The sequence below is a fragment of the Eumetopias jubatus genome, unplaced genomic scaffold, assembly GCF_037043125.1.
Source record: "Eumetopias jubatus isolate StellerSeaLion01/CBP00866 unplaced genomic scaffold, mEumJub1_p1.0 scaffold_10, whole genome shotgun sequence".
NCBI lineage: Eukaryota > Metazoa > Chordata > Mammalia > Carnivora > Otariidae > Eumetopias > Eumetopias jubatus.
Window position 1 is genome coordinate 39,050,388 of NW_028274816.1, and position 25,406 is coordinate 39,075,793.

At 51.2% G+C, this 25,406-nt stretch overlaps 1 protein-coding gene across 5 annotated transcripts in view; it reads left to right on the top strand.

Annotated features, from left to right (window-relative positions):
- ZC3H18 (zinc finger CCCH-type containing 18) overlaps nucleotides 1-25,406 on the top strand; it is a 60,230-nt gene that overhangs the window by 19,402 nt on the left and 15,422 nt on the right. For all 5 annotated transcript variants that reach the window (XM_088027533.1, XM_088027532.1, XM_088027534.1 and 2 more), the window contains 5 exons: nucleotides 7,068-7,216; nucleotides 7,546-7,638; nucleotides 8,530-8,687; nucleotides 13,927-14,044; nucleotides 15,254-15,522. In XM_088027533.1, coding sequence (XP_087883659.1) covers nucleotides 7,068-7,216; nucleotides 7,546-7,638; nucleotides 8,530-8,687; nucleotides 13,927-14,044; nucleotides 15,254-15,522 — 787 coding nt within the window. The remainder of the gene's footprint in view (nucleotides 1-7,067; nucleotides 7,217-7,545; nucleotides 7,639-8,529; nucleotides 8,688-13,926; nucleotides 14,045-15,253; nucleotides 15,523-25,406) is intronic.

The following is a 25,406-nucleotide window of genomic DNA, read 5'->3' on the forward strand; positions in this document are numbered from 1 at the left end:
AAACTTTTTTTATTTTTTAATTTTTTTTTAAAGATTTTATTTATCCATTTATTTGAGAGAGCGAGAATGAGAGAGAGAGAGAGAGAGCACATGAGAGGGGGGAGGGTCAGAGGGAGAAGCAGACTCCCCGCCGAGCAGGGAGCCCGATGTGGGACTCGATCTGGGGACTCCAGGATCATGACCCGAGCCGAAGGCAGTCGCCCAACTGAGCCACCCCGGTGCCCCAAAACATTTTTTTAAAGGTTTTATCTATTTGACAGAGAGCGCGAGCATAAGCAGGGGGAGCTGCAGGCAGAGGCAGAGGAAGAGGGAGAAGCAGACTCCTCGCAAAGCAGGGAGCCCGACACGGGACTCAATCCCAGGACCTGAGATCATGACCTGAGCTCAGGGCAGACACTTAAAACCAACTGAGCCACCCAGGTGCCCCTAAATGGAAACATTTTTAAGCACCAGTATTTTGTTTGTGGTGTATTTTTACTTCTAGTGTATTTAAGTTGAATCATCAAGATAAAAAGTACTATCTGCAAAAGCATAAATAACATTTTCTTTAAATTGTGTCCTACTTTGGGTTCTGATTGAGCCAGCTGTCAGTACTGCCCATCCGTTCTGTGGGCCAGACCTCGTCTCTGCTCCTTCCTGTTCTCCCCCTTTCTCCCCCCTTTCTCACACACACACACACACACACACACAGTTTAGTACTATATGCCTAATGTAAAGTTTACCATCTTAACCATTTTCAGGTATACAGTTCCTGGCTCTGAGTACATTTACTTTGTTGCCATCCCCACCATCCATCTGTAGATTTCTCTCCCTCTTGTAAAACTGAGACTCTGTAGCCAGTAAACAATCACTCCCCATTCCTCCCTCCAGCGGACCCTGGCAACCACCATTCTACTGCCCCTGAATTTGACTACTTTACGTGCCTGATAGGAGTGGAATGATACGATTCTTGTTTTTTTGTGACTGCCTTATTTCCTGGTGTCCTTGAGGTTCATCTGTTTTTTAGCAGGTGTCAGAATTTTCTTCCTTTCCTAGGTTAGTACTCCATTGTGTGTACACCACATTTTTGTTCATCCATTCATCCAACAATGGACACTTGATGTTTCCATCTTTTTGCTACTGTGAACATAGGTATGCGAATGTGTCTTCAAGACCCTACTTTCAAATTTTGGGGGTGTGTACCCAGAACTGGAATTACTGGATCATATGGTGATTCTATTTTTAATTCCTTGAGGAGCCTCCATGCTGTTTGCCGCAGCAGCAGCACGTTGGATCCCCGCCCGTGGTGCGCAAGGACCCAGGGCCTCCTTGTCAACACTTAGTGTGTTCTTTTTGATAGCAAGCATCCTGATGAGAAATGGTATCTCATTGTGGTTTTGATTTACATTTCCATAATGATTAGTGATGGTAAGCATCTTTTCATGGGTCCATTGGCGTTTTGAACAGTCTGTCTTCATTGGAGAAATGTTCATTGCCCGTTTTTGAATCCCTGCATTCTCTTTTATGTTTAAAGCAGCAGGTCTTCACATATGGTCTGCGGACCCCTAGAGGTTCTTAAAATCCTTTGAAGGGACCCTGAGGTCAAAACTACTTTTGTTGTCCTGAGCCTGCTAGTAGTTGGGTATTGACCACCAGACACTTGGAGTGGAGTAATAGCAATTTCACTTAATGATGTCTCTAAGAGAGCAGGAAGAATTATAATTAAATTTTGCATTTGAGTACAGGTCTTTAAAAAAATATATTGAGATATAATATCCATGCCCTGAAATTCATGTGTTTTAAGCATACAATTCAATGATTTTTATTAAATTTACCAAGTTGTGTGGCCGTCACCACAATCCAGCTGTAGAGCACGTCCGTCGCTCCAGGAAGACCCCACAGTGCTGGTCTTTCCCACATCCAGCCTGATGAGATGCGAGCGCTCCCGGAGCCCCTCAGCCACACAGGGAGGCGCCAGCCGCATCTCCAGGGAGGGCACGCAAGGCTTGCGCGGTGAGCAGGGACCGCCGCAGGACACAGAGCACGGTCTCCTCCGAAACAAAGTGAGCCCACCGCCTCCAGTAGAACAGCTGACAGTGTCTGTTGCTAACGATGAGCTTTGGGCTCTCACGTGAAAGTCAGAATTTTGGAGGGCCTGAATCTCCACCCGCGGTGCTTAATGACTTTTCCAGATGACCGTTGCATGGTGTCCCAGAATCACACCTGCGTAGAAGGTCCACTCGCAGTTCGAGGCGGAGCAGTGCGCATCTGTGGAACAGTCAGAAATGTTCAGTGCGAGGGTTACAGACCCCGCACAGCAAGTAACGGCTGAGAAGCCTTGCTTGACAAGGTCCAAGTGGCCTCAAGGGCATGCGAGAGTCGCTGCAGAGTTGGCCTGAGGCTGGCTTACCTTCACCTACTTCAGCGCGAATGAGCTCTCCTGGCAAACTGAATGCAGAAGCCGACAAGAGAGAACCGCTGTCTTCTGTGTTCCTGTCAGCTTGAAAGAGGTTTGCAAAAAGGAAGAGAATTCTGCTCGCGTCATTAAGTATTTTTGAAAGTTATCTTTCATGAAACATTTATGCTAATGTATTGTTACCATAAGTTACACATAGCATACACTGTGTCTTTAAATTTTTTCAGTCTTAATTTCTATAGTAAATAGATACGACCCATTTGTGATGCTTTGGGCTCCTAAGACCTAGAAGTTAAAGAACTTCTGGTTTCAAGTCTACATTATTTACAAAGAAGCAGCCCAGATATTAATTATTTCAGCTAGCACAATGAAGGTATTCCTTAGAGAAATTAAAATATCTCAGATACCCCGAGAGGTGACTGGTTGTCGGTGAAATGGGAAAGGAAAGTAATCCTGAGTTGTTTGTGTTCTGTCGTTAAAAACTTGCATGTGATGGTCCATGGGACTTGATGCCCATTAGGATACACGTTTATAGATTCTCAGTTTGTCCTTAATATTGAATGGTTACATTTTTACATATCCTGCCTTTCAGTGATAATTTCCTAAAACCATGAAGCACTTTAAACCTCCTGATTTTTACAATTCCTGTATTTATTTTCTATTCTGAGTTATTTAGACTAACAGAAAATGGGACCGCTGTGTCTTACTTAGAAATAACACGGTAGCAGGACGCCTCACAGACACAGAGAAGAGCCCCTAGGCGAGGCCAGCCCTGCGCCGTACCAGCAACCAGTCAGACCGACTCTGGTCGTCTTTCTGGACCCGGCACGCGTACGCACTCGCGAGTGTGCCCACAGATGTGCTTTCTTCTCCTGCCATTGCATGCTGCAGGAGGGACGGGTTGGGTCCTTGGATCAGTCAGGTGTGTGGTTGTGAGCAGCAGCTTACTGCCACAGGAGATGTGGCTTTGGTGTCCCATCATCTCTGGGTTCAGTTCCTCTGATGGCTGTGGAAGGACTGGGTAGGTTTTCTGCAAAGGTCGTGTGTGTCTCCCTGGTCATGGGTGTGTTGGTAATGCACACACAGGTTCCTTTTTCATGGATCTGTGATTTAGTGAGAGAAGCAAGGGTCAACACAGGGTACAATAGAAGCGGGGGAAACATGGGGGTGGATACATCGATTGATTGATTGATCCATCCCCAGCAAATTGATAACTGTCTCTGGTCGAGGGCCCTGGAAGCATGGAGACTTCACTGAATACCTTTTAGAGTATTTGGATATATTTTTATGTGTTACTTTTATTTCATACCTATAAATATTTCACGTATATAAAATAACAGTGTCTCCTCAGGCTTATATGATGATTAAAAAAACAATAGTACCTAAGATGCCCACCATTCAGTTACGAAATCGAACATTATTAGTGCCTTTGCGAAGAATCTTGTCCCCCGTCCTGCCGCCGTGACCATGCTTCCAGTTCTCCTTGTTCCCTGCTGGCTCGCGTCCGGGTCCTCACGTGGAGTCGTTACATCATTGGGAGCCTGTTTCTTTCCCCGGTCAGAGTCACAGTCCACATAAATTTGTGTTTGTGAAGTTTCATTTGGAAGTAGAAGACCATATAGTTTTAAAACAAGATTTTTGCCTCCATTTTCTCGAGAATATTTTTCCCTAAACAAAATGATTTTTTAAATTGTGAAAGTAATACATACTGACAGAGAGTAGGGCAGTAAAAGATAAAAGTCTTTCTACCATCCAACAGTTTGGGGTGTTTCCTTCCAGGCTTTTTTCTACACAGATAAAAATCCACTTTTAAAAAGGCTAGTGGTGGGGCGCCTGGGTGGCTCAGTCGTTAAGCATCTGCCTTCGGCTCAGGTCATGATCTCAGGCTCCCGGGATTGAGTCCCGCTTTGGGCTCCCTGCTCAGCAGGAAGCCTGCCTCTCCCTCTCCCACTCCCTCTGCTTGTGTTCCCTCTCTCGCTGTGTCTCTCTCTGTCAAATAAATAAAATCTTTAAAAATAAAGAAAGAAAAAAAAAAGGCTAGTGGATGGTTGGCTCAGTCGATGGAGTGTGCAAATCTTGATCTCCGGGTTGTGAGTTTGAGTCCCATATCAGGTGTAGAGATGACGTAAAATCTTAAAAAAATCAAAAGGCTACTGGGAGTGGACAGCCCCTGTGATCCCTCCTCCCTGCGTGTGCTGGGCATCTGTCCTGGTGGTAGGTGCTTATAGACCTCTCCTCCTGCCTGGAGCAACCTTCTCCTTGTGTTTGGTGGCCAGGAGTCAAGACATGTCCAGCTGGGATCTTTGCACACCCAGGCGCACATGGTCCACGAGGACAAGCTCCTGTCACCCACCGGAGTCTCGGGGCACAGGCCACTCGCTGCTCTTGCCTCTGGCACTCCTGACTGATTTCTTCTGTTCCTCTTTTCTCCCCCTGCCTGTGGGAGCAAGAAAAGATCTTTTTTGTCAGTGGGCTCATTGGGTGATGTTTTTGGTTTCGTTTTGAAGATATTTTACATATAGGGGCGCCTGGGTGGTGTCCGACTCTTGGTTTCAGCTCAGGTCATGATCTCAGGGTCGTGAGTTAAGCCCCGTGCTGGGCTGCACGCTCAGTGCGGAGTCTGCTTGGGCTTCTTTCCTCTTCCCTCTCCCTCCCCCTCTGTTCCTCCCCCCCCCCCCACACACACACTCGCACTCTCTCTCTCTAAAATAAATAAGTAAAATCTTTAAAAAATATATTTTACATACAAAAAAGAACAGTGATTCTCAAATACCCACTTATCCACCACCCAGGTACATATGTTAGGTTAAAAAACTTACGGAAACCTGGAGTTTTGCACATCAGTGAGGATACCGTGCGAGCTCTGTGACAGATGGGGAAGGGCCTGACAGCCCTTTATTTAGATGCAGGACTGCATACAAGGTCTGTTTTCTGTCAAGCTCTCTGAGACTCTGGGATTTGAAACCCTCATAGTGTAATATTTCCCAGCCTCTGACTTACGTGATCTCTCTAACACTTTAAGAATTTTAAAAGTCATTTCTGCATTTCCAGAGAATTAATTTTAAGCATACTTTATTTTGCATTTAATTCAGATCAGTATGTTATTAGGTTGGTTTTAATACAAGTTTATTCATGATGTCAAATTTAGCTTTTTCTTAAATACCAAATGATTATTTCTCTTTATGTTATACAAGGAAAAATGTGTTTTGTTGATAGAAACATTCAAGTGGAATATCACATTTAGAAGGGAATATATATTAAAAGATGGTTTAAAATTGAACTGCATGTTAACCCATTGAAAATGCTTTTAAAATTAGATATTTATGCCATATTTATTTTTATTCTTATATAGATATTACATGTTTAAAAAATTAAATTTTTATTTTTATTCATGTGTTTTATTTATTTATTTTTTTCAAGTAATCTCCGGGGGCGCCTGGGTGGCTCAGTCGTTAAGTGTCTGCCTTCGGCTCGGGTCATGATCCCAGGGTCCTGGGATGGAGTCCCACGTCGGGCTCTCTCCTCGGCAGGAAGCCTGCTTCTCCCTCTCCCACCCCCCCGCTTATGTTCCCTCTTTCGCTGTGTCTCTCTCTGTCAAATAAATAAAAGCTTTAAAAAAATAAATACATAAATAAAAATAAAATAAAAAATAATCTCCGCCCAACGTGGGGCTCACACTTGTGACCCTGCGATCAAGAGTTGCACACTCCACCAACTGAGCAGGCACCCCCCCCAGATTAAATTTTTAAAAAGTGGTTCACTTACTGATTAAATTAAAACTTGGACTTCTTGCCTTCTGCTCTGAAAAGTCAAGTGGTTTCCTTGAATTATCTTGGTGTTCTGTTAGGGAGGAATTCTAAAAGAGGACATTTTTTACTGTGTTTTTGTAAAGTATGAACACCCGGTGTGTTTCAGTCCTCCATATCTTGGCGCTCGCACACATCTTCAAGCACAGAAGTATCCTGGGATGGTTTGTGAGACTTTTGGTGGGAGAAATGCAGGTTTACAGAGCTGGTAGAGACGCCCTGAGACAGACGCAGAACTCTTGAGGTGATCGCAGTGTTTGGAGTCAGGATAAGGATCTTGCACGCACACCTCGGAGCCCTGCTGGCGGTGCAGTGTACCTCACAGAGCAGGGGGCGGCCTCGGATTGTCTGGGAAGCTCTGGGACTTCACTGTTTTTAGGGGGCGATGAACTCTTCCCAGAGTGACTTAGGAACGGGGGCTGTGTTTCCTCGACCACATGACCCCAGCCCTTCGGGAGCCCTTAGGCGGTCCTGCTCGCGGGAGGCTCCTCAGCCCGCGCTCTGGCCCGACGCCTTCCTGGCCCGCCTGTCAGGAACTTGCGCGTGGGGGGGGCTGGTTGCTGCGCCCTGTTCAGGCGTGAGGGGTGGGCCCGCACGGCCCCGCTCTGAGCTTCGACTCTGCCGCTGCAGCCGCCTGCCCTGGGACCTGTCCATGCTCAGGTGACACAGCTAGCGAGGCAGCGAGGGCTGCGGCAGGAGCCCTGGAGCACGCGGGGGGCGGGGGGGGGGCCTCCCCAGCCCTCCGTAGAGCCGCTGACCCCAGCACTGCCCCCAGGCTGCTGCTGCTGCAGGCAGAGCGAGCAGGAAGCTGACCCGTGAGCTCTGGTTCCCTTCTCCCCTTTCTGACCCGGCTTTTGTCTCCATAGGGAACTGCACGTGGGGAATGAACTGTAGGTTTATACATCCCGGAGTCAACGACAAGGGCAACTATTCCTTAATCACCAAAGCCGAACCTTTCCCGCCTAATGGTGCCCCGCCTCTTGGACCTCACCCACTGATGCCTGCCAACCCATGGGTGCGTGAACACCTCTTTTCTTTAACTGCTAGCAGATGGGACACCTAAGCTCTCTGAATCCTCAGCTTACAGCACATTAACACACCTTGTTTAAAAAGGCACTTCTGTGACGTCACACAGTCACTGAGTCGCCTTCCAGATGCTTCCGTGTCTCCATGTGGAGGTAATTCTAGATTCAGGCAGGGCAGTGGGTCCGGGGCCAGACTGAGGCTTGGAGAGCGGGTGGTGTGCAACCACTAATGCTCTTGCTGGGGTGTTTGCTCCCGTTTCTTTATAAATTTTAAAGTTTTGCTTGCTTTCTCAACTTTTCCCTTCTTGTTTTTTAATAGGGTGGGCCAGTAGTTGATGAAATTTTGCCTCCACCCCCTCCAGAGCCCCCCACAGAGAGTGCCTGGGAACGAGGACTCCGGCACGCGAAGGAGGTAACCAGACAGCCCGAGAAGAAAATGCTAGCAGCGCTCCTTGAGCAAAAGTAGCATTTCTTTGATTCAGGGACAAGGATTGAAAACCCAGTAAAGTCTCTGAAGTGAGGGTATATTTGTCTGATTTCTCTGAAGAGTTACAAAAGGAAACTGATGTCTGTCGACCTCTCCGAGGTGCGTGAGGTCACAGCACAGGCCTGCTGCCTTCCCTTGGCTTGGGCAGCAGCAGACCACACCCCAGCTGGTGCTGCAGCGCCCACAGCCCAGCCGCTGGCCGCCCAGTCCCGCTCCCTGGGGACTTAGCGCAGGGGCCCCTGCCTGTGGAGGAGCTGCCCTCTTCCAAGACCGCCCTCCCCTCCCTTCCCGCTCCCTCACTCCGTACCGTGGCCCCGGCTGTCAGGCTAGTGGTCCGTCGGCACCAGGCCTGCTTGCTGAGCCCCCACTTCTCTCCAGGGAGGTGACAGACTAAGACAAAACCCTTCTCCCTCGCTCAGCACACACCCCACCACCCTTCCTTTCTTTTGAGACTGGAACCACTCCATGTGGCTTTTCTGCCACCAGCAGCCTCACCTTCCTCTCCGCACTTGGGCTTCCTCACGAAGTGACTGTCTGGGGCTCCCCAGCTCAGTGTCAGGACTATTTCTAGGAGGTGGCCAGCTCTCTCAGCCCTTTCTGGAATGTGAGCGAGCTCCGTGGCACTGCTGAGCGGGCCTGTCCTGACTGCCAGGTGCAGCGACCGCGCGCTCCAGGCCCAGAGCTGAGGTGCATCTCCCCCACCGCGCATGCAGGCCACTCGGCCATCCTGGCCGAGGCTCCACAGGTCACACCAGGACAGGCTTCCCTTTGCTTTTCTTAACGGTAACCGGCATTGACTTTTTCTTACAATGGTAGGTTTTAAAAAAAGCAACCATTCGAAAAGAACAGGAGCCTGATTTTGAAGAGAAAAGGTTTACGGTGACCATTGGTGAAGATGAACGGGAGTTTGACAAGGAGAATGAAGTTTTCCGGGATTGGAATTACCGGATCACCAGAGATGTCCGAGACACAGTGTAAGAACAGTTCTGGTCTCTTCCTTCCCTTTTGATAAAGTATTAAGTTGTCCCCAGCTGTGTGAGCCACGGGCTCTGGAGAGCAGAGGCACGTAGGTTCCCTCAGGCATTGCTGGCCTATGCTTGTCCCCTGTCCTGGACTGAGAATGGCGTCCCCAGGATCCTTTCAGACTCTCTGCATGAACTTTCCTTGGTTTTTTGCTCCGTGAAGGAAGAGTGTCAGCTCTGCCAGGGCCGTGCGCCTGGGGGGGGGCTTGCCTCCCTGTGGGTTCCTCTGAGCTCGGAGAGCTTCTACAGCTGTTCTTGGAGCCTTGTCGGTCCGCCTCTGCCCACCCTCCTCCAGGCCCCCATGAGATTGTCACCAGAGTCCAGGAACTTGGCAGGTGTGACCCTTTTCGTTGTAAATGCTGTCTTTGTTGTTTTTTTCTGCCAGGTGTTTTACTGCTGGTCTTTTAGAGACTCATTACCAAAGTACACATGGTTGAAAACCTAAGTCAGGGTTTTAGAAATCATGTAACATTAAGTAAAGCTCTCGTCTGCCTGTGCTCCAGTTCCAGGGGAAGGAAGGCCAGCTTCGTTGTGCTCTCTTCTATGGAGCAGAATCAGGCAGGTTTCTCCTGAGCAGCAGCTGCAGTGTGGGCCCAGGTCACAGGGACGGCGTGGCATTCGGCCTGTGATCGGAGCCGCCTTCAGCATCGTGTCAGGCTTGTAGCGACGTGCGTTCACGCTTGCTTCCGGGAAAGCCCCGTCACCGGGCTTGGCTAAGGTGCTGGTGGACGGTGCGGAGGGGAGGGACTCCTGCAGTGCTTGTGTTTCAGGACTCCGCTGCCCTTACTTGCTCCCGCCAGGCTGTCTCAGGGCCCTCCTGTCACACGTGCAGAAAGGAGGAGAAGCTCTTTGGTCCACGCCTGTCATGGCAGGGAACAGCTCAGAGGTCGATGGATAGAGATTGAAAGATGGAGTTCAGACCTCTGTGTTTTGTAATTCTGGGTATGGGGACGTGTCAGATCCCAGACAGGAACATGGGAGTCAGAACTGTCTGCTAAGTCATGCGGCTCCCTTCGTGTCCTGAGGCCTCGCATTTTCCTTGTGTCAGATGCAGGTGATGATCTTGCCTTGCGGGGGCCAGGGTGGGATCCCGGGAGCTCTGGTGTGGGGCATGTGACTAGCACGGAGCAGTGGGTGCTCCCTGAGTGTGGTCATTCTGAGCCCTGAAAGAAGAGGTTTAGAACCTCAAGGTTCGCCCTTGCCACTGTGTTTCCCAGCCCTGGTTGGAGCGGGGACTTGAACACGTGCCTCCTGAGGAACAGGGTGGCGAGTCTGGCTCTGGCCTCCCCCAACCCTGCGCTTGGTGCCGGGCTGACACTGGCTGCTGACTCCATGCCTCCTCTGCTGGGGACGGGGGGAGGGGTCCCCGCTGCAGGGCCTTCAGCCTCTAAAGCCTCTGAAGATGGGTCTTCGAGCCAAGTTCTCACTCGGGTTTGATGTTTGAACATCGGGGCCTTGGGGCTGATGAACCAGGGCTTCTGCGACACTCGTGGGCCAGGCCCCAGCCAGACGTTGTCAGTCAGGACCTCCGGGAACAGGGTCCCGGCATGGGTCAGGTGGGAAGCCACCTCTGCTGTGTCAGTTGGCATCCACTAAGCAGAGGAGATCCCCCTGGCTATTGTAATGAAGAGCATGTAACGTAAAGACACGCTGTCTGTGAGACTCTGGGAGCAGCACCTGCAGGAAGCAGTGCCCCCACCCCTGCAGGGAGGGAAGGGAGAGGCTGGAGGAGGTGCTGGGAGTCCAGCCACTGAGGAGGGGATGCTGGCCAGCTACACTGATGTCTCTGAGGTGAGCGAGGAGGCCGGGGTGCAGGAGCCCTGAAGGCAGTGATGGGCCGGGGCCAGGACAGAGCCCTTGTCCACCCCAGCCTCACCAGCTCCTGGGGCACCTGCTGTGGGCCAGCCTCACACGGAGCACTTGGCAGAGAGTGTGCGGGGCGGCTGAGACACCAAGCAGGGAGCTTAACAGCAGTTCAAGGGCCAGCGATGGAAAACTTAGAATGCCCAGCATTACTGGTTCTCCTTTCCTGGGAGCCTGCAGCGTCTCCACTTTGGTGCCCAGCTGCCCCTCAGCTGGCAGCGCAGCAGGCCTGTGACCAAGGTCCCTGTGTGTGCCAGGCGAGGGGAGGGGGGCACAGGCCCAAGGGTGGAGCTCCGGGGTTGGCCTCGGGATCAACAGCACACCAGGCTGGGAGGCTTGTCAGAAATTCCCCCTTCTGAGCGTCAAGGGCGGGTGGAGCCCAGCTGGCTGCTAACAAGCCTTCTGGGTGATTCTGCTGCCCACCTACTGAGGTCTGAGAACGTGGACATCCGTTCCCGGGACCTGGGCTCCCTGGCCTGATGCTGAGGGTAGGGACGGAAAATTCTGAATCGCTGTCACGTGGTGGCGCCTGGTGGCCTTATTCATGGTCGGGCTCCGGTAACACGGAGCTGGGTGCTTCATTAGAGACCCGCTGGGGAGATGCCTGCTCAGGAGCTGTGAGGAAGCTCTCTGAGGTGGCATAAAGGACAGGAAAACAGGTGTTATCTTTATGCTATTATTTGGAATTAATTTGCCCAGCAGGATCAGTTGGTAAAAATAGTGTCTTTCTAGACAGACCCCAATTCATAGCTTTAGGACCTTCTTTCCACCACCCTGAGGCACTTTATTCAGGTGCCGAACAACTTGTGGGATCTGACACGCACAAGACATTAAGAAATGTCCCCTCAGGGCACCTGGCTGGCTCAGTCGGGAGCACACAACTCTTGATCTCCGGGTCATGAGTTCAAGCCCCATGGTGGGCTTGGAGCCTACCTAAGAAAGGAGGGAGGGAAGAAGGAAACCTCTCTGCACAGGCTGCTGGGGTGGGGTGTGAACCCAGAATGCCGCGCTGAGCCCACAGGACGGTGGGAACTGGCAGACAAGGGGACCCCAGGGTGTCAGCTGTGAGGAATGAGGTCCTTGGCAGGAGCTGTCAACAGCGGTAACCTGGGGCCTGGGGTGGAGCCCTTACCAGTATGCGTCCATCGAGCCGCTTGCGCCGCCTGATCTGAGCAGTCCCTCGGGAGAGGGCCCGTTTTCACCCCACTTACCCGGTTTCCCAAACACGAATCGGCAGGTACAGCCCTCCTTTGAGAGAACGTACACCCTCACACCCACTTGGGAAAGGGCTCCCCAGGGCCTCCACTTAGCTGCAGATGGTGCTGGTGCCTCAGGGGCCGCATTCTCTCTTCTGTTACGGCTGCAGCAGGCCTCTGCCATTCCTGACTCTTGTCTTAAGTACGATCTGAGTAGTGTGGGGCTTAGGTGCTTAGGAAGATGTCTGGCTGCTTGGAATGAAAGAGAGCTGTGTCATCCGCAGAGCCAGCCTTGGGGGGTGCCTGCCGGACGGAGGTCCTGGACGAGCCGGGGAGAGGCCTCCCAAAAAGCAGCCCGCTGGAGGCCATCAGGTGACCCAGATGGTCCGCCTGGTGTAGGCCTTGGCGGCTACCCAGAACAACACCTCTGTGGGTTATAGGCGCCTCGGTTTCCCCCACCAGCTTACTCAAAGGGGAGAGTTGGTCTCGAGCCAAGAAATCCCTGGAAGAATGCCCATGTGTTCTTGGGTTTACATTTCCTCTTTCCTCCATCGGGGTCCCAGGCATCCCCAGGGCAGGTTCTCTGGGTCTGTGGGTAAGGTGGGGTCTCCTCACCTTCCTCACAGAGGTTAGTGGTGGTTCCCTGCGGGAGGCTCCTTTATCCTCCCTACTGGGGTCTGTCTCTGGGTTTCCTGTCACATTCCTGTGGGCCATTCCTTTCCTCCCCAGAAAGGCCTCCTACCATGGCTTATTGTCTCAGAGGGCGTGTCTTTCTTGGCTGGTCTCCCTTTCCTCTGTCTCCCTGGGCACCTGAGAGCCAGCTTGTCTAGCTCCATACAGAAGCTCACTGCTGTTTGTACCAGGATTACCCTACGTTTATTAATTAACGGACAGATAGTTAACTCCTTGGCAGTGTCTGGTCATCCTGACCCAGCACAGGGAACATTGTCTCATTTATTCACGTGTTTTTGTGTCTTTCCAGTGTTTTCTGTGTTTGTTTTTGTTTTAATTTTAGGTAGTTAACATGCAGTGCAATGTTGGTTTCTGGAGTAGAATTCAGTGATTCATCACTTCGGTAGAACACCCAGTGTCATCCTAACAAGTGCCCTCCTTAATGCCCATCCCCCATCCAGCTCCTCCAGCCCGCCCCCCAGCTCCTCCCCTCCAGCCCGCCCCCCAGCTCCTCCCCTCCAGCAACCCTCAGTTCTCTGTCCTTATGAGTCTCCCGTGGTTTGTCCCCCTCTCTGATTTCGTCTTGCTTTATTTTTCCCTCTCTTCCCGTATGTTCCTCTGTTTTGTTTCTTAAATTCCACATGCAAGTGAAATCATGGTAATTGTCTTTCTTTGATTGATTTATTTCACTTAGCATAATACCCAGGCACCCCAAATGTGTAGATATTTTAACAGTGGTTGTTCTTCCAGTCCATGAGCATGGAACATTTTTCCAATTCTTTATGTTCTCTTGAGAGTGTTGTGAAATTTTCCTCAAATATGTTCTGCTCGTTTCTGGTTAAATGAACTTTATTCCTCAGTATTTTTGTTTCTTGCTTACTGTTGCAAATGCAGACTTCTCTACTCTCTCCCAAGCGGTGAGTATTTGGTCTCGGTCTGCCTCACTGGGTTCTTCTGGCTGCTTGGAGTGGCTTTACTGTGCCTCAGTTTCCAGGTGTAGATCTTTTTCCTTTTTGCCCAGTCTCTGGCCTCCTGGTTGTAGTGGCTGGGCCCCTGTCCCGCCAGTGGGTGCTCCTGGAGGCCGTGGCTTCCTCGCCTTGGCCTGGCCTTACAGAAACGCCCCTCTGTGCCCATGGCTTTAGTCCCACAGTGCACACATATGTGTGGTCACATTAAGAAAGCGCCACCTCCACTTTCCTTCAGTTTTGTCATCAGGAATGGGTACTCTTGTCCCAGACACTGCCACCATCTGTGGGTGCAGTCCTGTGATTTTTCTCTCTAGGTTTGTCGTGAACCTCCTCGTATTGGCCCAACCTTGCACTCCTGGAGGAAATCCCACTGAGTCATGGTGTCTGTTTTCATAACGTGGTGTCGGATTCTGTTTGCTAACATTTTATGTAATGTTTTTGCATTAATATTCCCAAGTGGCAAGATTTACTTTTCCCGGGCTCTGTTTTCAGACTAGAGCCTTACGCAGACCCGTATTACGACTATGAAATCGAGCGTTTCTGGCGTGGCGGGCAGTACGAGAACTTCCGGGTGCAGTATACAGAGACGGAGCCGTACCATAATTACCGGGTAAGTGGGATGCGGGTGTGCACATCTGAGCTCACTGGGCAATTCCTTAAAATGATCTGCTTTTTAATTCATAGGACTTCCTACGGTCTTAGTACTGTGTTGGCAGTGTATCAGTTTCAAGCCTAAATTAACTGTGGAGAAACAGTTCAGGTCCACAGATTGAATTGGTGGTGGTTTGAACAGAGACTTCCTTTAGTTTACCTGTAGTTCTGCTATGGTTTTTTTAAAACTGAGGTTTACTGATTGGGTTATTAATATTAATATAAGCTTGCATGGGAGTGTGTTCCACCCTCCTGAACAAATCCCTCCTTCAGACTCCTTACTGATACCGTTTATAACTGTGCTGTGCTTCTCCATTTTCATAACCTGGGCCTCTCCCCAGCTGTGCCATGGTGGTCTCCTGGCGGACTATCCTGTATTGGTATTTTTCGATGAACGAATGTGTGCCAGTGTTTTGAATCCCTCATGTTTTCAGAGTGGTGGGCACCCTGCCGCTAAGAAAAGGTCCGGTGGGAGCAGTGGGGTGGCCTTTGTCCTGTGAGTCATATGACAGAGTTTTGAGTTTTCAGGATCAAAAGGAGGTGACTGCCCTGGGAACCCATGGATGGTCGGACCGTGGTTGACCATCATGTGCCTCTCTCCCTGATAGAGCATCGGTGGGGCCGGGCTGCCGGGGTACGGGTGCCGCAAGCACCCATTCCGTCGCCTCTCTCCCCCACCATGTCCAAGGGTGCGGGCCAGGGAAGGAGCAGGAACATGCTTCATTTCCCCACAAGGCTCCTTGGAGCCCAAAACCCATCTTTGGGCTGTGATTTGGGCTTTACCGTTTTAACTTTGAATATTAGTGGAAATGAACAGATGAGTGCAGACTGGTTTAGAAAGATGTTCAAGGGTTGTGCATAGGAAAGCAAGGGCCACCACTTGGGAGCGCCCCCTCTGTACCAGACTCCACCAAGCAGAGTGCTTTGGTCCGAGCCCATGAGAGGCCTTGCCAGGTCGTGTCCACCCCTCACTGGAAGGGCTGAGGCGGGAGGCGGGTGGTGCTGAACCTTTAGGTTGGGTCCCAAGCTGGCATCTGGCTCATGGCCTAACGCTGTTTTAAGGAGAAACTTGGGAACAGAGTGAGCACTTGAGATCATTCCCTGTGGCCTTCAGTGTGCTGCCTGCACTCGGTGCCAGGTGCCACCCAGCACGTGTGTTTGGCTTTAGGACCGGGAGCGCGAGCGGGAGCGGGAGAACCGGCAGCGGGAGCGCGAGCGCGAGCGCGAGCGGGACCGCGAGCGGGAGCGCCGGCAGCGGGAGCGCGAGCGGGAGCGCGAGCGGGAGCGCGACAAAGAGCGGCAGCGGAGGAAAGAGGAGTGGGAGAGAGAGCGAGCCAAGCGGGATGAGAAGGACCGACAGCACAGAGACCGCGACCGGGAGAAGGAGCGTGAGAAGGAGAAAGAGAAGCCGAAGCCCCGCTCCCCACAGCCGCCCAGGTAAGCCGTCCGCCCGCTGGGCTCTGGGATGGTGGCCCCCGGGGCCGGAGAGGAGGGGGCTCACCAGCTGGTCACGGGTCCTGTCTGCTTCCCGTAGCCCGGTGCCTACAGTCCCACAGTCGTTACTGGGAAATGATGTGTTTTGAGGAGCAGGTGCCACCCCATCCTGTACCGTGTGTGTTACGGTGGAAATGCGCACCGAGTGCTCCTTATCATCACCCTGAATCAGGGAAGTTGTGAATTCCCAGTCCCCCTGCTTTGGCAGAGGGGGTGGGAGGTTGCCGGCCACCGGGTGGCACTCTGGTGTCTCGTGGCGGAGGGCAGGCCTCCAGTTAGCTGGTTCTCTGGGCGCTAGTCATGGTGCTGGGCTGCGTCCGGAGAGCTGCCAGGGTGACCACTGGGGTGGGCGCTGACAACAGGCAGCACAGAGGGGCCCAAGAGGCAGGGCAGGTTCTGGGCCTTCATAAAGCACTTGTTTAAAATGCAGACAGGGGACGCCTGGGTGGCTCTGTCGGTTGAGCGTCCGACTTGTGATTTCGGCTCAGGTCATGATCTCAGGGTCTCGGGATTGAGCCCTGCGTGAGGCTCCATGTTCAGTGTGGAGTCTCCTTGAGATTTTCTCTCCCTCTGCCCCTCCCATCACTTGCTCCCTCTCTTCCTCTCTCTCTCTAAGATAAGTCTTTTAAAAATAAATAAAATATGTGCATATGTATATTTGAATACTAGAGCAGGACAGGCGGTCCTCAGAAAATCATGGAATTGGAGTAAGTTTTGTCTGTGTGTTTACAGCCTCGTGAGATGAAGTCTGCACGCCCTGTAGCACCTCTGTTCAAAGTGGACAAAGTCAGTGGTGTGTGGTGCACTCACAGTACTAAAGCACCTCTGTGCCTCATACTCATTGTCGCCAAACGCCTCCCAGCCCTTGGCAGCCACTAACCCACTTTCTGTCTCTATAGGTTTCCTTATTTTGGACATTTCACGTAAATGGGATCACACAACATGTGGTCTCTTGTGATTGGCTCCTTTCACTTGGCAAGATGCTTTCCGAAGTTCACGTATCCATACTTCACTCCCTTTTGTGCTGAATAATATTCCATTGTGTGGATGTGTGCATACAGCATTTTGTTTACCTGTTTGTTGATGGACATTTAGGTTATTTCTACCTTTTGGCTACTGTGAGTATGAGCATTCGGGTACAAGTTTTTGTGTGAAAATCGTTTTCACTTCCCTTGGGTATACACCTAGGAGTGGAATTGCTGGGTCATGTGATAACTATGTTTAACCGTTTGAGGAATTTCTAGAATCTTCCTGCATAGCTGCATCAGTTTACATTCCCACCAGAAATGTGTGAGGTTTTCAGTTTCCTCCAGATTATGTATTATTGCCCGTCTTTTTTTTTTTATTATAGCTGTCCTACTGGGCATGAAATGGTAGCTCACCGTGGCTTGATTTTCATTTTCCTGAGCATCTTTTCATGTGCTTCTTGGTGTATGTTCTTTAGAGAAACGTCTATTCAGATCCTTTGCCCACTTTTTTATTTTACTATTTGCTCATTGTCTTTATCACTGAGTTTTATATATTCCAGGTACAAACGCCTTGTCAGATACCCAACTTGCACGTGCATGCCCCCCCCATACTTTGCGTTGTCGGTTTTGCTTTCTTGATGATGTCTTTTTTTTTTTTTTTGAGGGAAAGCCTCTTATTTTATATTCCAGCTTTATTAGATGCAGTTGACATGTAGCATTGTACAAACCTAAAATATACAGTGTGATGAGTGGATAGGCATAGTGCTGCAGAATGGTCTCCGCAGTGAGTTAGCACCAGCATCACCTCACGTGACTGCCTTCTCCGTGTGTGTGGGGAGAACATTTAAGATGAGCTCTCTCCGCGGCTTTCCAGTACACGAGACAGAATTGCTCGCCACAGCCCCCGAGGTGTACATGAGATCCCCAGAACTTCCTCACCCTGTAAGTGGAAATGAGTACCGTCTGACAAGCAGCTCCCCATTTCCGGCACCCCGGCACATGGCAGCCACCATTCTGCTCTCCGTCTCTGAGTTCGGCTTAGATGCCACATGTAAGTGAGCATGTGCAGTGAGAATAGAGAGTCTTTCTTTGTCTGACTTACTGTAGTTAGCCTTGTTTCTCAGGGCCCGTCCGGGCCCTCACAAATGGCAGGATGTCCTCCTTTTTATGGCTGAGTAATAGTCCGTCATGCGGCTCACCCCTGTTTTCTCCGCCTGTTCACCTGCCCGTTTGCTCCCGTTGAGAAGAAGGCTGAGGAGGGTGGCAGAGTGCGGGCATCTCTTTTCATTTCTTTCAGATACTTACCCAGAAGTGGTTGCTGGGTCACATAGTAGTTCTGGTGCCTCAGGCCTCCCTTTCCTCACCCTCACTGGCATTGTTACCAATTCAGCTTTGGTTGACAGCCATTGTAAGAGGTGGGACATGATACCTCCTCGTGGGTTTGATCCGCACATCCCTGATAATTAGTGGTGGTGAAGCATTCTTTCATGTACCTGTTGGCCATCTGGATGTCCTCTTTTGGAAAATGTCTGGTCAGGAAGTTGCCCATTTTTAAATCGGATTGCTTTTGGCTATTGAGTTGTACGAATCTCTTACATATTTTGTATGTTAATCCTTTATCAGATGGATGATTTGCAAATATTTTTTCTCATTCGGTAGGTTGTCTTTTCATTTTATTATTTTGTTCTGTGCAAAAGCTTTTTAATTGAATGCAGTAATAATTCATTTTTCCATTTCCAAATATATATTTATTATGTATTTAAATTCAGTTCATTAACATATAGTGTATTATCAGTTTCAGGGGTAGAGTTCAGTGATGGCACTTATTTATTTTTGATCTTGTTTCCTGTACTGTTGGTGTCCTGATCGGACAGTCATTACTGAGACCCGTGTCAAGGAGCTTTGTTCCTGTGTTTTCTTCTAGGAACTTTATGGTTTCAGGTCTTCTATCATTTCTAGTCTTTAATCCACCTAGAGTTAGTTTTTGTGCACAGTGTGAGATGGGGTCCAGTTTCATTCTTCTGCATGTGTCTGTCCACTGTTCCCAAGACCATTTATGGAAGAGACTGTCCTTTCCCCATTGTATATTCTTGCCTTCTTTGTTGTGATTGACCATATATGTGTGGATTTATTTCTGGGCTTTCAGTTCTGTTCCGTTGATCCATGTCTGTTTTGGTTTTTTGTTTTTTTGGGTTTTTTTAAGTAATCTCTGCACCCAACATGGGGCCTGAACTCACGACCCTGCGATCAAGAGTCCTACGCTCTGTTGACTGAGCCAGCCAGGCACCCTGATCTGTTATGATCTGTTACGCCAATACCATACACTTTTGATGACTGAAACTTTGTGATACAGTTTGAAATCAGGAAGTGTGATGCCTCCAGCTTTGTTCTTGCTCAGGGTTGCTTTGGGTGTTTGGGGTCTTTTGTGGTTCCATATAAATTGTATGATTGTTGTTTCTATTTCTGATGAAAAATATCATTGGAATTTTGATAGGGATTGCATTGAATCTGTAGGTGGCTTTGGGTACTAGGGACATTTTTATAGTATCATTTCTTCCAGTCTGTGAACATGGGATATATTTCCCTTTATTTGTGTGGTCTTCAGTTTCTTTCATTAATTTCTTGTAATTTTCAGCGTATAGCTCTTTTACCCCCCTTGGCTCAATTTATTTCTAGGTATTTTACTATTTTTTTAAGACTTTTATTTATGTATTTGAAAGCAAGAGACCAAGAGCATGAGTAGGGACAGAGAGGGACAGAGGGAGAGGGAGAAGCAGACTCCCCGCTGAGCAGGGAGCCCGGTGCGGGGCTCGATCCCAGGACCCTGGGATCATGACCTGAGCCGAAGGCAGACGCTTAACGACTGAGCCACCCAGGTGCCCCCAGTATATTATTATTTTTGTGCAATTGTTAATGAGATTGTTTCCTTTATTGTTTTTTTCAGGTTGTTAGTGTATAACAATGCAACAGGTTTTTTTTTTTTTATGTTGACAGTTGTGTCCTTTGTATTTTTGGTGGATGAAGCCAGGCTCTCCTGTATGATCAGACCAGCCCCTTTCTTGTGCCGCTGTGTTTCTGACAGTAAAACAGCAGGACACTTAGTCTGTGTGAGCACCAGTTTTGACTGTTCTCATCCTCCAGATCACAATAAATTGTCCTCACTAAATTTGCTATATTTTTTTCATACATTGGGCAAAGTAATGTTTTTAAAGAATATTCAGAGTGAATCACATATTCTGGGTGCACTGAAACCATTCATTAACAGACTGCTTTGATGACTCTTTGTGTTGCAGCAATCACTACGCTGTCTTGAAATTTAAAACTTCATTTGAATGGCAGAGCTTGATTTTGATATTCCTGTTGGTCCACTGAAGCCCCGTTTTGATAGAAGCCCTTTTCCCTGAGATGTGCGGTTTCCCGTGTGGACTCGGTGGTGAGGCTGTGGCCTTTCTGGGAGCATTGCTAGAGTAGGAGCCCAGCTCCCTCTGCTCACACCACCTGCTTTGCCGCTCCTCCAGCCTGCGCTCCAGCCGTCTCCTGCCCCTGCTGGCCCTCCTTATCTCCAGGACTTTGCTCAGATCTTGCTGCTCAAAGAGGCCTCCCCGCTCACTCCTGTCTTCCCACCCTGCTCGATAGTTCCTCATGGCTCTTATCACTCCCTCATGTCACACATTACTGTCTACGTGTATGTTATCACCTGTTGCCTTCTATAGTGCAGTCCCCTGCAGGGCACCGCGGCATCAGGCCTCATCTCAGGGCCTGGCACAGAGCTGGAGCCCACAGACACTTGATGGTACTGTCAATGAGTTTTGGGTTTGGTAGCAGCCTCCAGTTTTACTTTTTCTGTCATAGCACGTTGTAGGATTGATGAAATTGCAGACTGAGTTCTGCAGACAGAACTAACTCATGCTGCTTTCCAGATTCCTAAAACAGCTGTTTTCGTGCATATCCAGACGCCTGGTTTTGGAAGGAGAGAGACAGGAGAGGTGGGCAGATGGTGTGTAGGATGTCACCCTGCCCTTGTAACTCTGTGGATTTCCAAATCACATCAGCCGGTCCACTCCAGGGGTTTGATGACTTACGAGCATATTTACTCATATTTACTCTGGCTACGGACCGCTTTCCCTCACTCCTATTCACATGTTCTGCTTGTTTCCAAGAAGCCAGGTAGCTCCAAGTCAGGTGTCTGTATTTCCAGCTCAGGGACATTTTTACACACTTGAGTGTGCTTTTAGAGAGAGCCTGTTGGAGGGAGGACAGCTGCACAGGTGGCTGTGTCCATCTGTGCTTGTTGCTAACGCATGGGACAGACGTTCCCGATGCTGCCTGACCCCTCCAGAGAGGAGTGTCCACGTGAACCCAAAAAGACTGCTCAAAAGGCAGGAGCATTCATTGGCTTAGCTGCCAAGCACCAGATCCATGTGAAGAACAGCCTCCACACCCTAACTTTGCACAACTGTGGACCTTCGGGTGAGGGACGGGGTCAGTGAGAACACCGCTGAGCCATCGGGGCGGGTTCAGGAGGCTTGACTGAGTGGATTCTTCCTGAAATGAGGTGCAGCTTTCTCACCAAACCGGGCAGGCCTGCTCTCCACTGGTGTCTGCTTCCTTCTGCTAGGCTCACATCCTCCTTCTTCCCTGGACCCTCATTCACGCTCCTGTGGGCAGAGGCAGGCGCACCTGTCACTTTGTCTGGATTCAGCCTGTCTCGGTGGTGCCAAGGAGTCTTGAACCCCATCTGTGATCACCCTGGCTGGAACCCTACGAGCCCTGCTGCCAGGGTGAAGGGCTAGGGTTTCCCCGGAGCAGAATTTCCAGCACGGTCCTCCTGTTTCCTTTTCCTTGGAGAAGCCGGAGCTGACGTGACCACTTCAGGAGGTGGCTGAATTTCCCTGCAGTAAAATATTTGTGTGAGCTCCCTTTTTTAGGTGAGTTTACTTACCTAGGACAGGTTGGGAATTTTACATCAACAGCTGGATACAAAGAACTTTTCTCGCCTAAAGTAGGAGACAGCCATGACTGCATTCAGGGCAGAGTAGGAAGCTTTCATCTTAGCTGGTGCACAAGGGACTCAGCAGTGGGGTCGAATCTGCCCGGAATGCTCCTTGCAGAGTCCAGCGGGCACACATGGGAGTCGGTGATGATAAACTCGGTGTGGTCTGTCTGTGACCAGCAAGAGCTCTCGAAACCCAGACCGCCCATTCCCCAGGGGGGACAGACACGGCACAGCGGGGTGAGGCGCGGCGAGGACTGGCGCCACGTGCCAGCAGGGTGCCAGGCTCCCTGTGTCTTAGCCGCCCCCCGCCATCAGCCCTCTCTCCTGCCCTTCTCCCCCCGCCCCGCCCAAGTGGGCCGCTCTCAGGCGGTTACTTGGTGAGCGGTCTTCTGTGGAACATCTCCCTCTGGGGTTTCTGACCAGCTTTCCTCTAGAGTTCAGAGGCTCGATGCAGCGTCGCTGTGTGGAGAGACGTGTCTCTCTCTCCATTTAGGTTTACCCTCTGGAATTAGGCCTTTGGAGAGCTCTTGCCTGCTCCTGTATCTGGGCTGCTTTTAGACTTGAGCAGAACCTTGTAAGCAATTCTGTAGAAGGCATCTATGTAAGTAGAGGGAAATCCCTTTTGTGAAACCTCCTTCTAATCTTTACAGCCAAGCCAGTGGGTGTGCTGCACCGGGTGGAGCTGAGGTGGGTAATTAGGATGTTCTTTGGCGTACGCAAATTAATTTCATCCTAGATAAAGATAGTAATTGGGCTCTTCCTGGAGGGATTGCCCAGACAGCCTGTCATCTTAAAAGCTGCTCGCTCAGTGTTCAGATGCACAGGTGAGGTTTGGCGCCCCTTGGGGTTGAAAGGGCAGGCTCCTTACCTCCTGGGAGCTTTCCTGCATCCTCACGAGGGAGCCGTGTTCCGGCCAGGCTGCTTTGCACTCCCTGAAGACCGCCGGCTCCTGCGAGGGCTCCTTGTCTCGGGACCCCAGCAGCCTGCGTGCAGCCTGTCAGCATCCAGTGTGGGGCACGTCAGGGGCCCCGGGGGCTTGGCAGTGGGCAGGCGCTCACAGCCTTCTTCACAGGGGACCCTGAGCCCCTCACAGGGGCCCATGGCTCTGGACTCGCCCTCAGAGGCTGGGACGTGCCAAGGCAAGGGAGCTGGATTTGTAGCTACGTGAGCTGTGCTAGGACCGCTGCCTTGTGCGTCTCTGTCCAGCTCAGGCTCACCGTCACCTATCCGAGGCTGCGTGGCCTTCTGCCATCCTAGAGAGAAGGCGACCTCACTCCAGTCAGCTGTCTTCTTGGCAAAAACTACACATTGGGTTTCTTTCTGCTTTTGGTGACTCCCCCTCCCAGTTCCCTGAGCACACCTCTCCCCTCCAGCTTCCTGTTCCCCTCACCTTGGCAGCATGGTTCCTCAGTCCCTCCCACAGCTTACGTGTTGCAGTTCGTCGGGTTCATGAATTTGAACATTACAAGTTGCTCACACGGCCCTAGACCGATGTGGTGGTGTCACACACCTTTGCTGCCCCTGAGTGTGTCCGACGACCACACCTGGATGGCTGTCAGGAACCTCGCAGGATGTGCGTGGCCCCACGGAAGCAGGTGGGCGTTGTCCTGTGGCCGGGAGATGGCAGGTCGCCCCGGCCTCCCACTCTGCTCCCAGCTGCGTGACGTTTCATGCTTCCTGATGAGCCAGGCGCTCGGAGATTGCTCAGCGTTGGTTCCCTGGCACTTAGGCTGGGTTTTAAAACAGTCACTGATCTTCTGTTAGGGCAAAAGGCACTCGCCTGGAGATGTAATAAATCTCAGTTCACTGTGCTGACCTCTCGTCTGTCCTGGGCACAGCTGAACTGCCTGCCTCCGAGAAAGTCATTGTGCCTGGGGCATTTTTAAGCTACTGAATGATCCAGAAGTTGCCCAACTGATAAAGACAAAAAGGCAGATAATAGCATTCTCCCGTGTATTGAGATCTAAGCCCGGACCTCTCGTGGCAATGGGAGTTGGAGAGATAGAGGTGGACACAGATGGCGGCTGTGAGGTTGAAGGACTTGCTGCTGAGCCTCCTGGAGCACGACCTGCCCCCAGCGGCAGCTTTTGGTTCCTCACAGGGGAGGCTGCGGGGGCAGGAGCCGTAAGGAGCCTCAGGCAACATCAGGGGCCTTGCAGCGGTTAGAACATGTGTGTGAATGCCGCTTGCCCAGCGCTTGAAACAGTAGACTTTTTTTTCTTTCTGTTCACCCAGAAATTAAAGTGGAAATGGGTGGGAGCTTGCGTGTACCCTGCTGGCAATCACGTTTCTCTCGGGTTTACTTGTTCCTCATTAAGTTCAAGGATGCTTTCACAACTGGAGAGTGGAAGTTATGGGTCTGTCGCCACGTGCCGGCTCACTAGGGAAAGCCTGTCTGTTCTGCCCTCCCACCCCCCACCCCGGGGAGGACTGTCCATGGCAGTGACCGGCCCCTGGAATTATCAGGGTTCTGGGGCACTGCTGCGTGCCTCCCTGAGGCATTGGCCTGTGTGACAGGCTTCCGTCAGGGCCTGTGGGGGCACTAGGCTGAGAACCGTGAACAGGAGATCTAAATTCTCACACATCTTACTTGTGTGTCCGTCCCTAAGAGAGGGCAGACAGCCTGGCGGAGGCTGGAGGAGGGGTTATAGCCCGCTGGGGTGTGTCATAACTCATGATAGTCCGAGACCGGGAAGAAGTGGGATTCCCATGCAAGGTGGGCATTCCAGAGGGAGAGATGCCTTGGCAGCGCTCGCAGTCTCGGCACTGGCAGGTGTACCCCCCCCACACACACTGGCAGGCATGGTGCTGGGCAGGAAGGGCTGCAGCCAGCAGGGTACATTTTGGGGGCCCACCCAGAAGTCCAGGGGAGGGGTGTGGCAGCCCCCAGCCGCGTGGACCCCCGTGGGTGGTTTCTGCCCAGGCTTAGGGGAGGTGATCACGGCGCAGGTTTCCATCGAAGGCCCCACAGAGGCTTCCAGAATGCAGTCGCGGCAAAACTCTCCCGTGAAAGGTGCTGTGACGTGAGTGTGAACAGGTTTAGTCACTTCTAATTCCCTTTTCCTGGATCTTTATTAGATGCCAGCCTTTTTGATTTTAGAAGAACACCTTTATGTTTTCTCTCTTGTTTTATCTTTGACCCCAAACTTGGCAGCCGCTCCACTCGGAGTTTCCAAACACCTTGGGGTTGCTGCCTTACGTCACTGGCACCTCATGCCTCTGTCTGCTGATGTGACATGAGAGGCGTGTCATGCATCGTCTGGGCCCCTTTGTTGTGTTTTGTTCTGACGTTTGTGTTTGGCAGGCCTTGCAGCTGACCTTTGCTCCCGGAGTCTCTTCCTAGGCCTTGAACAGAGGGTCAGAGCCTGGAAGATAGAGTGTGCTGCGGCTGTGCTGGGGAGGCCCCTTCCTCCGCGGTCGAGGCCTGTTCCCCCTCCCTGTTGAGAAGGTTTTCTGCAAATGCCGGCCTGATGCCGCAGCTCCGGACTGCGGCCCTCCCTTGCCAGCAGCCCTGCCTTCCCCTGCATCTCCCGGCCTGCCGGCACGGGACAGGAAAACAAACTCCTTGTCATTTTGGTGCAGTGTTTGTCAGTTTGTCGGCCTCCGGGGCCTGGCTTCTCTCCAAAACCAGGGGTAGAGCCATGGGCCAGGGGCACCCGTGTGACGCCAGCCCTGCCGCCTCCAGGTCCTAGGCTCCGGGGCAGGGGTGCGGCCTCCCAGGGTTTCAGAGCACAGCCGCGCTGGCCCTGCTTCCTTACAGACTGGGTCGTGTTCAGCTTACCCTCGCAAAGCGACTTCTCTCCTGTCCCTGCCGGTGTGGGGCCGAGAGGCAGCTGAGGGTCGGCATCAGCGGCCATACAAGC